The 13,339-nt window shown below is 51.1% G+C and overlaps 1 protein-coding gene across 2 annotated transcripts in view; it reads right to left on the bottom strand.

The window, feature by feature from the left end:
* B4GALNT2 (beta-1,4-N-acetyl-galactosaminyltransferase 2) overlaps nucleotides 1-2,698 on the bottom strand; it is a 43,962-nt gene extending 41,264 nt beyond the window's left edge. For both annotated transcript variants that reach the window (XM_057318223.1, XM_057318222.1), the window contains exon 1: nucleotides 2,621-2,698. In XM_057318223.1, coding sequence (XP_057174206.1) covers nucleotides 2,621-2,634 — 14 coding nt within the window. In that variant the 5' untranslated portion in view covers nucleotides 2,635-2,698. The remainder of the gene's footprint in view (nucleotides 1-2,620) is intronic.
* Between the last annotated feature and the right edge of the window lie 10,641 nt (nucleotides 2,699-13,339).

The following is a 13,339-nucleotide window of genomic DNA, read 5'->3' as shown; positions in this document are numbered from 1 at the left end:
TCAAAAGAGCACCATTTATTGCTTCTCCTTTATACAAATTATATTTTCTCATGGAATTTGATCTCAACAACTCAGTCACACAGCTGGCTCCCAATACACACCCCTCAGCTCCATAGGTTCCTTTCAAAGGTAAATGGATTGGGAATCGTTCAAGCTGGCTTAGGGAGTAGTTTGGCTCTAACCCATGTGCCCTTACCTATTCCTCCATTCAAGCAGTGGATGTGAAATAAACACGAAGAGCACAATTTTTTTTTTTTTTTTTTAGCCCCCAAGGGGCTGCACCGTTCCTGGAGGACCGGGATACCGGGTCAATGCGTGGAGGGGATGGAGCAAGGTCCTATCCCACCTCCCTGTCATCTATTTTAAAGATGAATAAACCAAACTTCAGTCCCCTCAATTCTGTCATTATGTGTGACCACCGACTTTTTCATTAGCGTTTAAAATTTAAAACAGCAAAACAGCACAAACTGCCAAATGTAATATTTTGTTTGGTAAGTGCCAATTTTAATTCATACATAAAATAGTTTATCCAGTTTTGGTATCTTTTGAAATTACAGTTTACTTTATTTTTTTTAAAGATTTTTTTATTTATTTGACAGAGAGAGAGAGGGAACACAAGCAAGGGGAGTGTGAGAGGGAAAAGCAGGCTTCCCACTGAGCAGGGAGCCCGATGTGGGGCTCGATCCCAGGGGTCCTGGGATCATGATCTGAGCTGAAGGCAGACACTTAATGGCTGAGCCACCCAGGCGCCCCTACAGTTTACTTTAATTGTCTTAAAATAGAAGAAGCAAGAGAATTGTATTGATTATTACATGATTATTACTGAAAATAATTCTGTCCTGTAGAGGAAAGGGGGTGTTAAAAATAAGTAGCTAAGAGGAGCAGGTGGGTGGCTCAGTTCAGTATGCATCTGACTCTTAAGCATGTGACTCTTAGTCTCCGGGTCGTGAGTTCAAGGCCCAGGTTGGGCTCCATGCGGGGCGTGAAGCCTACTTAAAAAAAAAAAAAAGAAGAAGCTGGGAATGACAGATATGCTAGAGTCACCACTTCTCCAAGAGGTGAGGACAATTGTGTTCCTAGTACCCAGCACCATGCCGAGCAAACAGTAGATTATCAAATATTTGTTGAGTGAAATATTACAAATAAAATGTCCCATGCAATGGCAAAGCATCAGCTTCAGCCTCTAATGGAGTTGAATTCCATTCAAAATTAGACTTTTTTTTTTTTTTTTTTTTTTTTTTTTTTTACGTAGGCTCCATGCCCAACAGGGCTCGACTCACTCTGAGATCACCACCTGAGCTGAGATCAAGTGTGGGACGCTTCACCGACTGAGGCACCCAGGCACCCCCAAATCAGCCATTTTTTTAATTTAAAAAAAAGAAGAAGAAGAAGAAGAAAGAAAAGAAAACGAGGGGCCCCTAACTGGCTCAGTCCGTGGAGCCCTGGGACTCTTGCTCTCTGGGTCGTGAGTTCGAGCCCCACGTAGGGTGTAGAGATTACTTAAAAAAAAAATTCTTAAGGAAAAAAAAAAGGTAACTAAAAAGATAAAGAAAAGCTTAAAAGAATTAGTTTCTTTTGGGGAAGAAACATTAGATTCCCCCCATGGTCACGCAGGACAGCAGCCTTAAGATCGCAGAGCTACAACGACAGCAAACAACATCAATTAAAGCCAAGACCTTTTGTGCCGTCCAGCTGTCCATGTGTGAAGGAAGAGTCAAATTTGCCAAAGCCTTGCCAGTTTTAAATTCGTTGGCACCGAGCCTGATGCCAGGACTGCTAGGTCACACGTTAAGGAACGTGGGGTGGGGGGAATGCTGGGGAAGGAGAGGGAGCACTGGAATGAGAGCCCGAGCACTCACGCACGCAGGGGCTGCCTCCCTTCCTTCCCCTCGCTCCGCCACATCCTCTGTGTAACCCGGGCTTCGTGTTAACGCTCAGAAAGCATCAATCATCTCACGAACACCCTTTTGCAAGATTTCGCAAGATGACCTCCTTGTCAGTGTTCGACGATAGTTCTAGTATTGAAAAATACAAAGAAAATAAACTTTGGGGGTAAAAAGACACAGAACGTATTTTTGTCCTGTGTTGTGGGCTCTACAAAGTAAAGCCGCCTTCCACGTCGGCTTTCCGTCCTGTGGTTATTCCGCTAGTCCTCGGGCTCTCCGGCGCCCCGGCTCCGGCACGGACGCGCACTCTGCCTCGAGGCTGCGCGCCTGGGCGCCTGAAACCCGACTTTCTAAAATTCGCGACTGCTCCGGCTGTTTTCCGAGCGGCCTCGGCTTTCCGTGCGCCCGGAGCCCGCGGGCCCCTGGTCGGAGCCCCCGGGTCCCGAGCCGCGCTCCGCGAGCCGAATCCCACGCTCGGAACATCCAAGCGACCCCTTCCCCCGGCCCAGACGCAACCTCCACGTCCAATTTTCCGACTGGAAAACCAGGGTTTCCTGGGGGCGCGGCGTTCGGGAAAGAGCAGGGGCTCGCAACGGCGTCCGGTCCCCTTCCCGCCGCCCTCGCCTATGTGGGGGGACAGGTCGGGCTCGGGCCCGGAGAACGCGGCGTCCCCGGCCCAGGCCCCCGCCCGCCAGGGCCCACCTCCCACTTTTCTCTGCTCCCCGGACACTCACCTGCACCAAGTCATCCCGAATCCCGCCGCCCGGCGCCGACCCCGCGGTGGTGCGGCTCGGCAGCCCCGACTGCCCCAGGCAAATTCCTGGGAGGCGCACAGGTGGAGGAAGCGGGGAGAGCTCGGCTCGGTCCCCGCCCACGTCGCCACCCACCCCCGCCCACCCCCGGCTCGCGCCGTGCGCCCAGCCAGGTGCCGATGTCTGCTTGCTGAGCCGCGAGCCTCGCACGCACAGACCGGCCACGGGCCCACGCCCTGGGGAACCGGAGAAGGTGGGGAGAAAGCCCACAGCCCCGGCTGGTGATACTTCCTCGGTACCTGCTCGATGCTACCCTCGATTTGCGCTGTGCCATTTATTTGTCATAACGGCCCTAAGAGAAGAGTACGGTTATTAGCCCCACTTTTAGGACGGGGAAACTGAGGCAAAGTGGGGCGATCAGCCAGAAAGTGGAGGGGCTGGGACGGGAACCGTGTCGGGGGGCGGGGACTGGGCAGCCCCCGGCGAGTGGAGCATTTTCTGTCCCGAGCCGGCCAGTCTCCGCCGCGTCGGTGGTCAGAGTTGACAGAGGGGCCCTCTCTGCGGGGCACCGAGGGGATTGAGCGCGTGACCCGAACCTCCGAATGGCCAGGGGCTGGGAGAGGCGGGGCAGAAGCGCGGTCACGGCGTCGCGCGCGTTTCCCTCCTCCCGGGGCTCCGGGAGTCGGTCCTCGCTCAGCGTCCGGAGCCCTGAGGGCTCCCCGCTCCAGGCTGCAGTCCGGCCCCCGCCCTGCACTCGCCAGCTCCCAGCCTCTATCTGGGACCTCTTCTCCTCCTCGGCTGATAAAGGGACTTCTGTCTCCCCCCCTTAAAGAGCGACACAATCCGTGCGGTCACCTAGTTTAGCCTCCCGACCACCGCTGCCCCTCCCTCTTCCTCCCGTGGAAGCTGGGTGCAGGCGAACCCCCAGCCGCGCGGCCGGCCGACAGCTCACACATCCGTTCGCCAAGTTTTGCCTTGGCCCCTCCTCCACCCCTACCCCCCACCCCACAGGGACTGTTCTGGCAAAAGGCGCGGGGTGGGAAGCTAGAGTGGGTTGAATTCCTCTAACACACCTGTGTGGCCACCAGTGCCTCTGTGCCTGGAAGAGTCCAGTGCATTTCAGCTGAAAATATGGCAGGACCCTTTTCACAAGCCGGGCGCAGGGCTGGGCAGCTTCCTGTGGTTCGGCTCCAGTGGGACTGTATTTTGTTTTCACCATGACCCAGCTTACCTTGCAAAACCTACATTTTTTTAAGTAAACAAAACAATAGGGTGCAAAATGCTTGCCAAATGACCGGTGTTTCTATTTTGATATAGTATGTACTTCGTTATACTCTGCTGTGTCCCAAAAAAGGATTTAAGACAGATGCATACAATACAAGGCCATGTAAATTAAAAAAAAAAATGACAGCCAATCAATCAAACCTGGTAAGTCCAGAAAGAGTAGAAAGACTTGCTGGGGGCGCCGTGGGAAAGGGATCTACGATCCCGGTGCAGGTGAGTCCCAAGTTCAATGCCCAGCTTCTGGGCAGCTCGAAGACAAGAGAAAACCTTGCCGAAGGGGAGTTCTGAGGTAGCAATTACAGATAACTGCTTTCTAGAAACAGCTGGAAAAGGGATGTTCTGCTTTCCTGGACAAGACTCATTAGTAAAGCATTGTGCTTACCATGTGAGAGCAGTACAGAGACCTCATTGCTTACTGTCCCATACATTCTCCCCTTAATTCAACCCTGTGATGCTGCTGTGAGCGGCCTTTCAGAGGTGAGAACCCAGCCCAAGAAGGATTTCAAACTTTGTGGCCAGTGACGGAGCTAGGACCCGCTCCCAGGGGTTGGGCCTGTAAAGGTGGGTCCGGGCTGGCCCCACTGTACGCCCGGCCTCACCAGTTCTGCCTAAACAGAAGGACTTTTCTCGGGACTCAGAAGTGGGAACTGGGTCCATTCAGCCATCACGTCTGCCTCCTGGAAGCATTGTGAGCTGTGATTTCCTGTCCAGGATGAATCCTCTGGTTGGGAGTCTCTGCCCGCTCCGAGGGTGACTAGCAGGAAGGGAAAGTTAGCTAAGTGAGGGCGTGTTCGCTGTGTTTCAGCCGGACCAGGACCAGCCGGGAGCTCTAACAGCAAGCTCTCCATGGCGGAGGTGGGCTGTGGTCGCTGGGTGTAGACCCAGAGCCGAGCAGGGCGTTCGCCGCTGCCCTGAGGGGTAGAGGAGAAATGGCCCCTGAAGACGATATCTGGAGCACTGATGGGTGGCCAGGCCGGGGCACATCTCACTCCAGAGGCTGCCTGGGGTCCGTCTGAAGGTCGTCTCTCCCTGCGGGGGACCTCAGGCTTTGTCACCGTGGCTGGCTACTATTTACCACCAGGATGTGACCTCCACTTCTCCCTGGCTGTGGGCCCATAGCCAGCTACCACTTTGACAAACTGGTAAATTGTTAAGTAATCTAATCCCCGCTGCGCATGGTCATTCCAGCCACTCCCAGGGCCCAGGACAAACACGTCTGACGTTGGTGTCACTTGGCCAACGGCCACACTCTATCTTTGAAAATCAGGCTCTTTTCTACTTGTCCCTTGTGGGGGAAGCTTGGAGTGGCCCACGAGGAACTCACACACACCGAGCAGATCCTGGTACCATATGGGAGCCTTCTCAAAGGCGTTCTTTGAAAGACTGATTCAGCCAGCTTTGCCTACTGGTCCAATGAAAACAGTGCTCTTGACCAAAGAGGAGGGGTGCTCAGCGAAGACAGAAATCGGATGATATCTTTTTTTTTTTTTTAAGATTTTATTTATTCGACAGAGATAGAGACAGCCAGCGAGAGAGGGAACACAAGCAGGGGGAGTGGGAGAGGAAGAAGCAGGCTCATAGCGGAAGAGCCTCATGTGGGGCTCGATCCCACAACACTGGGATCACGCCCTGAGCCGAAGGCAGATGCTTAACCGCTGTGCCACCCAGGCGCCCCAGAAATCGGATGATTTCTGACGCCCTCCCAAAGCGCGGGTCCCTGATCGCCACTTCTTTCTTAGCTCCGAAGGAAGGCGACTGTGTCCTATTCATGCTGTTCCTCCCAGAGCGCCACAGGGCTGCCCAGAGTAGGTCCTCTTCGTTGACTGGCTGAGTGAATGATTGCCTCGAGCCGTGCGACGGTTCTCTCACCCGCAGCCACCACCCGCCCCCCTCCCCAAATCCAGCCCTTGCTCCTGCTCAATACATGGATGTCGGAAGAAAAAGAAGTTCAGGGGTTCAGGGGACGGAAGGGGAAGGGACAAAACACTCTGATGTTGGTTCGCAAACGGGCCCCCAAACATGGGAGACGAGGAGAGACGGAAGAAAGAGCAGACTATTCCAGATGGGGGGGGGCGGTTCCAGTAAGTGAGGGAACCTGCAGAAGACCGGCCGTCGAAGGCAAGTAGCTCTCCGCATCTCCGCGCAGGCTCTTGGCAGTGTATACCACAGGCGCCCTAACTCGGTTCCGTCCCGTGCCCTGTCCAGATGGTCTTCGGAACGGCTCTTGCTGTGGGGGCAGCGGGCACAGCATACATTCCAGGGCCAGGGTGGGTGGGGGTGGGGAGAAGGAACGTCCCATTGCTCAGGTTCAGCCTGAAGGTCAACCGAAGGTCACATCCTCTTGGTCACCTACCTCCTCCAACACATACGTACCATGATCCCACAGGAAAAGGAAGTGGTGTCGTTTGCTCGAGAAGAAGAATGAAGCTCTGGGTGCACGAAGTTAGACCCTCCAAGGGGAAGGTCCTCCATAGACTGAGCTTGGATCTCAAGGAGCCGTGAAGGTTGTTCCAGGGCTCTCACATGCCTTTCCGTCTCCCCCAGAGACTCCTCCACACCCCCATGCTTCTGTTGTCTGGCTTTTACCTTCAGCCTCTGGTTAAATGTCACTTCCTCAAAGAGGCGGTTTCTAGACCAGGTCAGGTTCCTCTTTGGGTATTTCTGTAGCACCCAGTACTTTCTCATACTCGTGTATTTCTATGTGCATGTGTGTGTGTCTGCTGCCTGGTTCCCACGTTCCCTGAAAAGCAGCACCCCTTCTGTTTTGCTCACCATTGTATCCTTTGCACACGGCCTGGCTCGTAGTTGATATTCAAAAACTGTCTGCTGGAGAGAGGAAGGCACTTTCTCACACCCTGCAAAGCTCAGGACCATGGTGGGCCTTCCATGTTTGCTTGTCTCACTCTTACATGAGGAAGGTGACCCCCGGGGCCTCATGGGAGGACCCAGCACTCGGGCTGTGAAGCTCTCCGCCTGCCCTGCTGCCTGGTGTCCGGGAGAGTCCAGGTTAGAGACGGAAGGAAAGTCAGGAAGGAGCAAAGCCATGTCTGGCACAGTGAAGCCAGGACAGATGTCGAGGATGCTGCCCTACTGGCTTCAGCTTGACCTTGACCTTGACTCACGTGGACCAGGGCAAAGGGAACAGAGACTTGAGAGGCTGCAGACTGCTTCTTATAGTTGTCTTCCGAATCGTCTGGATGCCTTCAAGAGGCAGTACGGAGTACTGGTTAGAAGATGAACTCTAGAAAATAAAATAATTTAAAAAATTTTTAAAAAATGAACTCTAGAACCTGGCTCTGCTCCTGCCCCCTACCTGCTGTGTGACCTTAGACGAATTATTGAACATCTCTGTGCCTCAGTACCTTCAGCTGTAAAAATGTAGATGATGATAGTACCTATCTTGTGAGGTCGTTTTAAGAATCAAGTGAGTTGATGGGGCATCTGGGTGGCTCAGCCGGTTGAGCATCTGACTCTCCATTATTTGGGCTCAGGTCATCACTTTGGGGTCGTGGGGTCGTGGGGTTGTGGGATCGAGCCCCCGGTTGGGCTCGGCACTCAGCAGGGAGTCTGTTTCTCTCCTTCTCTCTCCCTCTCTCTCTCTCTCTCTCTCTGCCTCTGTCCCCCCTGCCCCCTTCCCCCGCTCCCGCATGCACGCACATACTCTCTCTAAAATAAATAAATACATCTTTTAAAAAAAGAGAGAGAATTAAGTGAGTTGATACATGTAAAGTACTTGAAACAGTGCCCGGGAAGTAATACTTCCATAGGAAGGTTAGCCATTATTATCTGAAGGGCAGCTTTTGTGCTCCGAGAAGTCCCTTTGTGTTTACTAGGGTTTAAGTTCATGTTGCATTTAGTAAAGTCCCAAGTGCAAGCTCTGTATTCCAGGGACAGATCTGATTATTTGCTATCACTGAACGATTGCTTCTGACGCTTCACTCCCCTATCATAGAGTTATTGCACATCACACACTTGCCCCTGCCTCACGGTGGGCCCTGCCCCACCGCCTCAGGCTTGGCCTTAACCTTTGCTTTGACCCAACAGATGTTAGCAAAGGCTGAACTCTGTGTGCATCGGCTTTATCTCCTGAGTTCCAGGGATCTGCCAGTCGAAGCGCAGGCCCCAGGTAGTTACTGTGCCTTCGCAGGCCAAGATACTCCAGTGGCCGGTGGGAGCTGGAATGAGGGATGATTTCCAGTGCTGCGGGTAGGCTGAAGGCCTCAGCCGTGAGCAACAGCTCGGGCGGAGGGGCAGAGGGTGGGGAGAGAGAAATCGGAATCCGGTCAGACCTGTGGTCTTCGGGGGAGGAACCACCTGCCACTGCCAACCACAGGGAGCGAGCTGGAGGAATAAATATTCCACACCCTCCCGCTTGCTAGTTTCTCTCGTTGGCTAAACCCAACAGGAAGCAGGGGGACAAGGGAGCATGTGCTGTAGAGACTACAGATGTCTTCCGGGAGCACCAGACAAGGAGTGAACGGCGGCAGATAGATCTGGAAGCACAGAATAACTAGCACGCAGTCTCATTTACAACTGGGGCAATCAGGGTACCGTCACAGCTGTTAAGAAGCCACCCCCAAATCATGGGGCGCCTGGGAGGCTCGGTCGGTTAAGCGGCTGGCTTCGGCTCAGGTTATGATCTCAGGATCCTGGGATCGAGTCCCACGTGGGGCTCCCTTCTCAGCTGGGAGCCTGCTTCTCCTTCTCCTTCTGCCCCTCCTCCTGCTCGTGCTTTATAAATAAATAACGCACGTCTACAATCAATAACCCCATTGCTTACTCAAACACAAAGTATTCCTGAATATGGCACCGAAAATATAGTAGGAATACGATGGGTTTGATTTCTTTAATTATTTCATCTCCGTATTTAACTCTGAACTATCCGGGAATTAAAATAAACTTCATTACTAAGAAAACTAGTTCACTCTACCCAGAAATAACTAGGCTTACCATCTCGGCAGGTTGAGCTGTTTACCAGTTGGCAATTTTTCACTGGGATCCGAGACTTCAACCGCTCACTGATTTAAATAAACACTTAGCCAGCTGGGACTTGCAAATCCGTATCCCGTAATTAGGGAACCCTCATAGGACCTATCCCTTTAAGTCCACACTACACCATTATCTTAATCCTTTCATTAAATTTGCGTATACTGAAAAAAATTAAAAATTAAAAAAACAACCCCCCCAAAAAAACTAGAAAACAATTGAGTATACTGGTCTTCACTCTCACCAAGATTGCATCTATTTTTTTTTTCTTCCCTCTTTCTTGAGGTGTAGTTGACACATGACGTTGCGTTGGTCTCAGGTGTACAACACAGTGATTCACAAGTCTCTGCTTTGTGCCGTGCTCACCGCGAGTGCAGCTCCCACCTGTCACGATGCAACGCTGTTAGAGTACCATGGACTACGTTCCCTGTGCTGTGCCTCTCATCCTCAAAGATTTCATCTAATTTCCTCACTGCTTGAGAGGAATTTGCATTTCTTTCATTTTATTAAAGAGCGGTAAATTAACGTAGTCAGGGGGATAAAAGCATAGACTTGGCTCTCCAGAGAGCCAGTCAAATTCCTGGTGTACTTGTAGCTGTGTGACCTTGGGCCAGTCCTTTAACTTCTCTGTGCTTCAGCGGTGTCATCTGTAAAGTGATCATGATAACAGGGCCTCATTCACAAAGCTGTTGAGAATATTAAAAGTTAATACAAGTGAAGCACTCAGAAGAGTGCCTGACACAGGGGTAACTACTATCCACTTATCTCTACTTATTCACTAACATCTGTAAGGCTCTAAAGTCTCTTTAATGCCATTTCATTCACTCCCTCACACCCTTCTGTAATTCCATCAAAACATCTGTACGCGGGGCGCCTGGGTGGCTCAGTCGTTAAGCGTCTGCCTTCGGCTCAGGGCGTGATCCCAGCGTTATGGGATCGAGCCCCACATCAGGCTCCTCCGCTGGGAGCCTGCTTCTTCCTCTCCCACTCCCCCTGCCTGTGTTCCCTCTCTCGCTGGCTGTCTCTCTCTCTCTCTCAAATAAATAAAATCTTAAAAAAAAAAAAAAGCATCTTTACGCGCTGTCTTCTGTGCACATTCTCCCTCTCTCTCCAGGCGTAGGGCTGTGTGTGGCATTACACGACACACAGAGAAAACATGTCCTTGGGCTGGGCAGCAGAGCGCAAGAGCTCAGTGGCCCTGATCTCGAGAACATCATTCTAGACTTCCCACTAACACTCATTTCTACAGTAAACAAGGAATGAGATCTTCCTCAGAAACAAAGACGCACCTGTGTGGGGAGACCAACTCCAGAATTCCCAGAGCACCATTTCCCCTCGGAAGCAAGAACCAGCAGTTCTAACCTGGGCTCAGACTGCCTGGGATTGTTTGGAATCTGCACTGACTCACTTTTATGTGTCAACTTGACTAGGGCACTGGGTGTCCAAATATTTGTGTCTGGCCACTGGGGTATTTCTGTATGAGATTCACAGTTGAATCCGTGGACTGACGGGAGCAGATGTGGGTGGGCCTCAGGCTGTTGAAGGCCTGAATAGAATAAAAAGGCTGAGTGAGAGGGAATTTTCTCTCTCTCACTGTCTTCAAGCTGGGACATCCATCCTCTCCGTCCTTCAGACTCAGGCTCAGACTGGAACTTCCACCATCGCTTCTCCTGGGTCTCGGGCCTTCAGACTCAGACTGGAGCTCCCCCATCAGCTCTCCTGGGTCTCCAGCTTGCCGACTGCCAATCCTGAGACTTCTCCGCATCAGTAGTCACGCGAGACGTCTCCTTGTGTGAGTCTGTCTATGGAGAGATAAAGATATCTGGCCATCCTCTGGTTTTTTGGTTCTGTTTTTCTGGTGAGCCCTGACTAATATGGAGTCCTAACTTGGAACATCCACTCTTAGGACGGGGATTTGAAACATGGGGTGCATCTCTCTCTGCACCATACAACTCTACAGCTTGGCCTGGGGCTGGGGCTGGGGCTGGGACTGGGAAGGAGCTTGGAGGAAGTGTGTTCGAGGAGGTGAGCGAGACAGGTAAGAGGAAGAGTGCCCACTCGGCTTTCCCCATGGGAGAAGCTGCTGCCCACGTCTTTCCACCACAAAGACAGACAGTAGCAAGGACAGTGGGGGATGAGAACAGCATGAGCTTGGAGCCTCAGCGACACCTGGGAGCCAGGGTCCCCTGGCTTCTCGCAAAGGTTCTTGAACCCTTACAGGCAAAATTTAAAATCACGCCTCATTAAGGAAAGAAAAATTCTCCCCAGTTTTTTCTTCGGCCACTATTCTCCTTCTTCCCTTTGTAGCCAGATTTCTCTGAAGAGTTGTCTGCACGCGTTGCCCCCATCCCTCCCCCAGCCACACCCGCCTCAATATCTCTTTTATGGATTCCACGCCACAGTGTCACAGAAATTGATTCTGCTAAGATCCCTGTGACCTTCGTCGCTAAATCAAATGTGCACTTTCACTCTTCAACTTTTTCACGCTCTCAGCAGTGCCCTAAGTCTAGAGAGTGGGGTTAGATGTACCCCCTTAAGCTCAAGTGCTGACGAGCAGACCACATAGAGCAGATCGCATTATTGTTCTCAAGTATTCACCCTTCCTTGTAGCGGAGCCCTCTGTGCTGTGACTCTGCAGCTCCTCCCATTAGGGGTGGAGTATCCTTCCCCACTCTGCTGGTGTTGGGATTGGCCAGTGGAGTAGGGGTAGAAGGGACGGTGTGCCAGAATGGCCGGGACTTCCGATGTGATGCCTGTGTCTACTGATATCGTTGGGCTGCTACCATTGTCATGAAAGAAAGATGCCCTGGTTCCGGAAATTATGAGAGACACGTGAGCACAGCTGCTCCAGCTGCCCCACTGACCTGTGAGCATGAGTGTGATAATTAATGCTTACTGGGTTTTTAAAAAGATTTATTTATTTATCTGAGAAAGAGAGAGAGAGAACATGCGTGGGGCGGGGGAAGGGCAGGGGAAGAGGGAGAAGCAGACTCCCTGTGAGCCTGATGCGGGGCTCCATCCCAGGACCCTAAGATCATGATCTTAGCCGACTGAGCCTCCCAGGCGTGCCAGCGCTTCCTGTTTTATGCCACTGAGTTTGGGGCTGTTTGTTACACAGCACTTTTGTAGCAGCAGTAGCCTGATACACTGTGTCCTCCCCACACAACAGTCATAAGCCTCAAAATTGGTCAGTGTAGAAATCAAAGCTATTTGCCAATGGCTGTCTTAGGACTCTTCTTGCATTTCTCCTCTTCCAATATCTTATCAATGGAAGAAGAATGGAAGGTTCTAGGAATAAGACATGTCAACTCTTGAAATTTTGTGAGGGTCCAACACTTCCACATCAGAATTTGGGATCTAAGAATCTGTGGGTTTGGACCTCAGGGGAGGTGACTTCAGATATTAATATCACAGAATTCTGGTCCAGAACCATTATCTGGAAATTACCAATGGGTAATACCAATACCAAATACCAGTGGGTATCCATTTTTTTTCTTGGCTAGTAGTTATGATCATAAATTCCCAGTGGTCAATATTTTTTACCATAAATATGAACACAGTTTCTTCACTTCTGAAAACAATAAAATGCTCCTTATCAAATTCTGAAACCCCTTCCACAATTTCTATTGTTTTGTGAGCCGTGTACCTCCCCGGCACTGGCCCCAGAGCTTTATCAACAGCAGTGGTTTTAGACACATTTCATAGCTAAGTGACCTATAAAAATTTTATTTGTAAATTATTCCATCTCATCGCCAAGCGATTGCAGTTTCTTACTGACCTTTCTCTAATCAGTGTGGTCCATCCATGAAGATGTGTGAGGGAGAATTGAATGTCTGCATAAATAGGTATACTTTGTATATATGAACTTGAACTGTCTGGCTTTTTTTTTTTAAAGATTTTATTTATTTATGTGACAGAGAGACAGCCAGCGAGAGAGGGAACACAGCAGGGGAGAGGGAGAGGAAGAAGCAGGCTCCCAGCCCAGGAGCCCAATGTGGGACTCGATCCCGGAACGCCGGGATCACGCCCTGAGCCGAAGGCAGACGCTTAATGACTGCGCTACCCAGGCGCCCCGTCTGGCTTTTCTAAGGGGGACAGCCTTGCAACAACACAAGAGACAGAGTGTTGGCGAGGATGTGGAGAAAAAGGAACCCTCTTGCACTGTTGGTGGGAATGCAAACTGGTGCAGCCCCTGTGGAAAGGAGTATTTATTTAAAAATAAAACTACCCTGCAGTTGAGTAATCGCACTACTAGGTATTAACCCAAAGAAGATAAAAGCACTCATTCAAAGGGTTACATGTACCCCTATGTCTGTAGCAGCAGTATCTACAATAGCCAAGATACAGAAGCACCCCAAGTGTCCATCGATTGATGAATGGATAAAGAAGATGTGATACAGACATGCAATGGAATATTACTCAGCCAGAAAG

Source organism: Ursus arctos, unplaced genomic scaffold (assembly GCF_023065955.2).
Source record: "Ursus arctos isolate Adak ecotype North America unplaced genomic scaffold, UrsArc2.0 scaffold_24, whole genome shotgun sequence".
Classification (NCBI taxonomy): Eukaryota; Metazoa; Chordata; class Mammalia; order Carnivora; family Ursidae; genus Ursus; species Ursus arctos.
The sequence above is the reverse complement of the archived record's forward strand: the minus strand, read 5'-3'. Positions and strand labels throughout refer to the sequence as shown.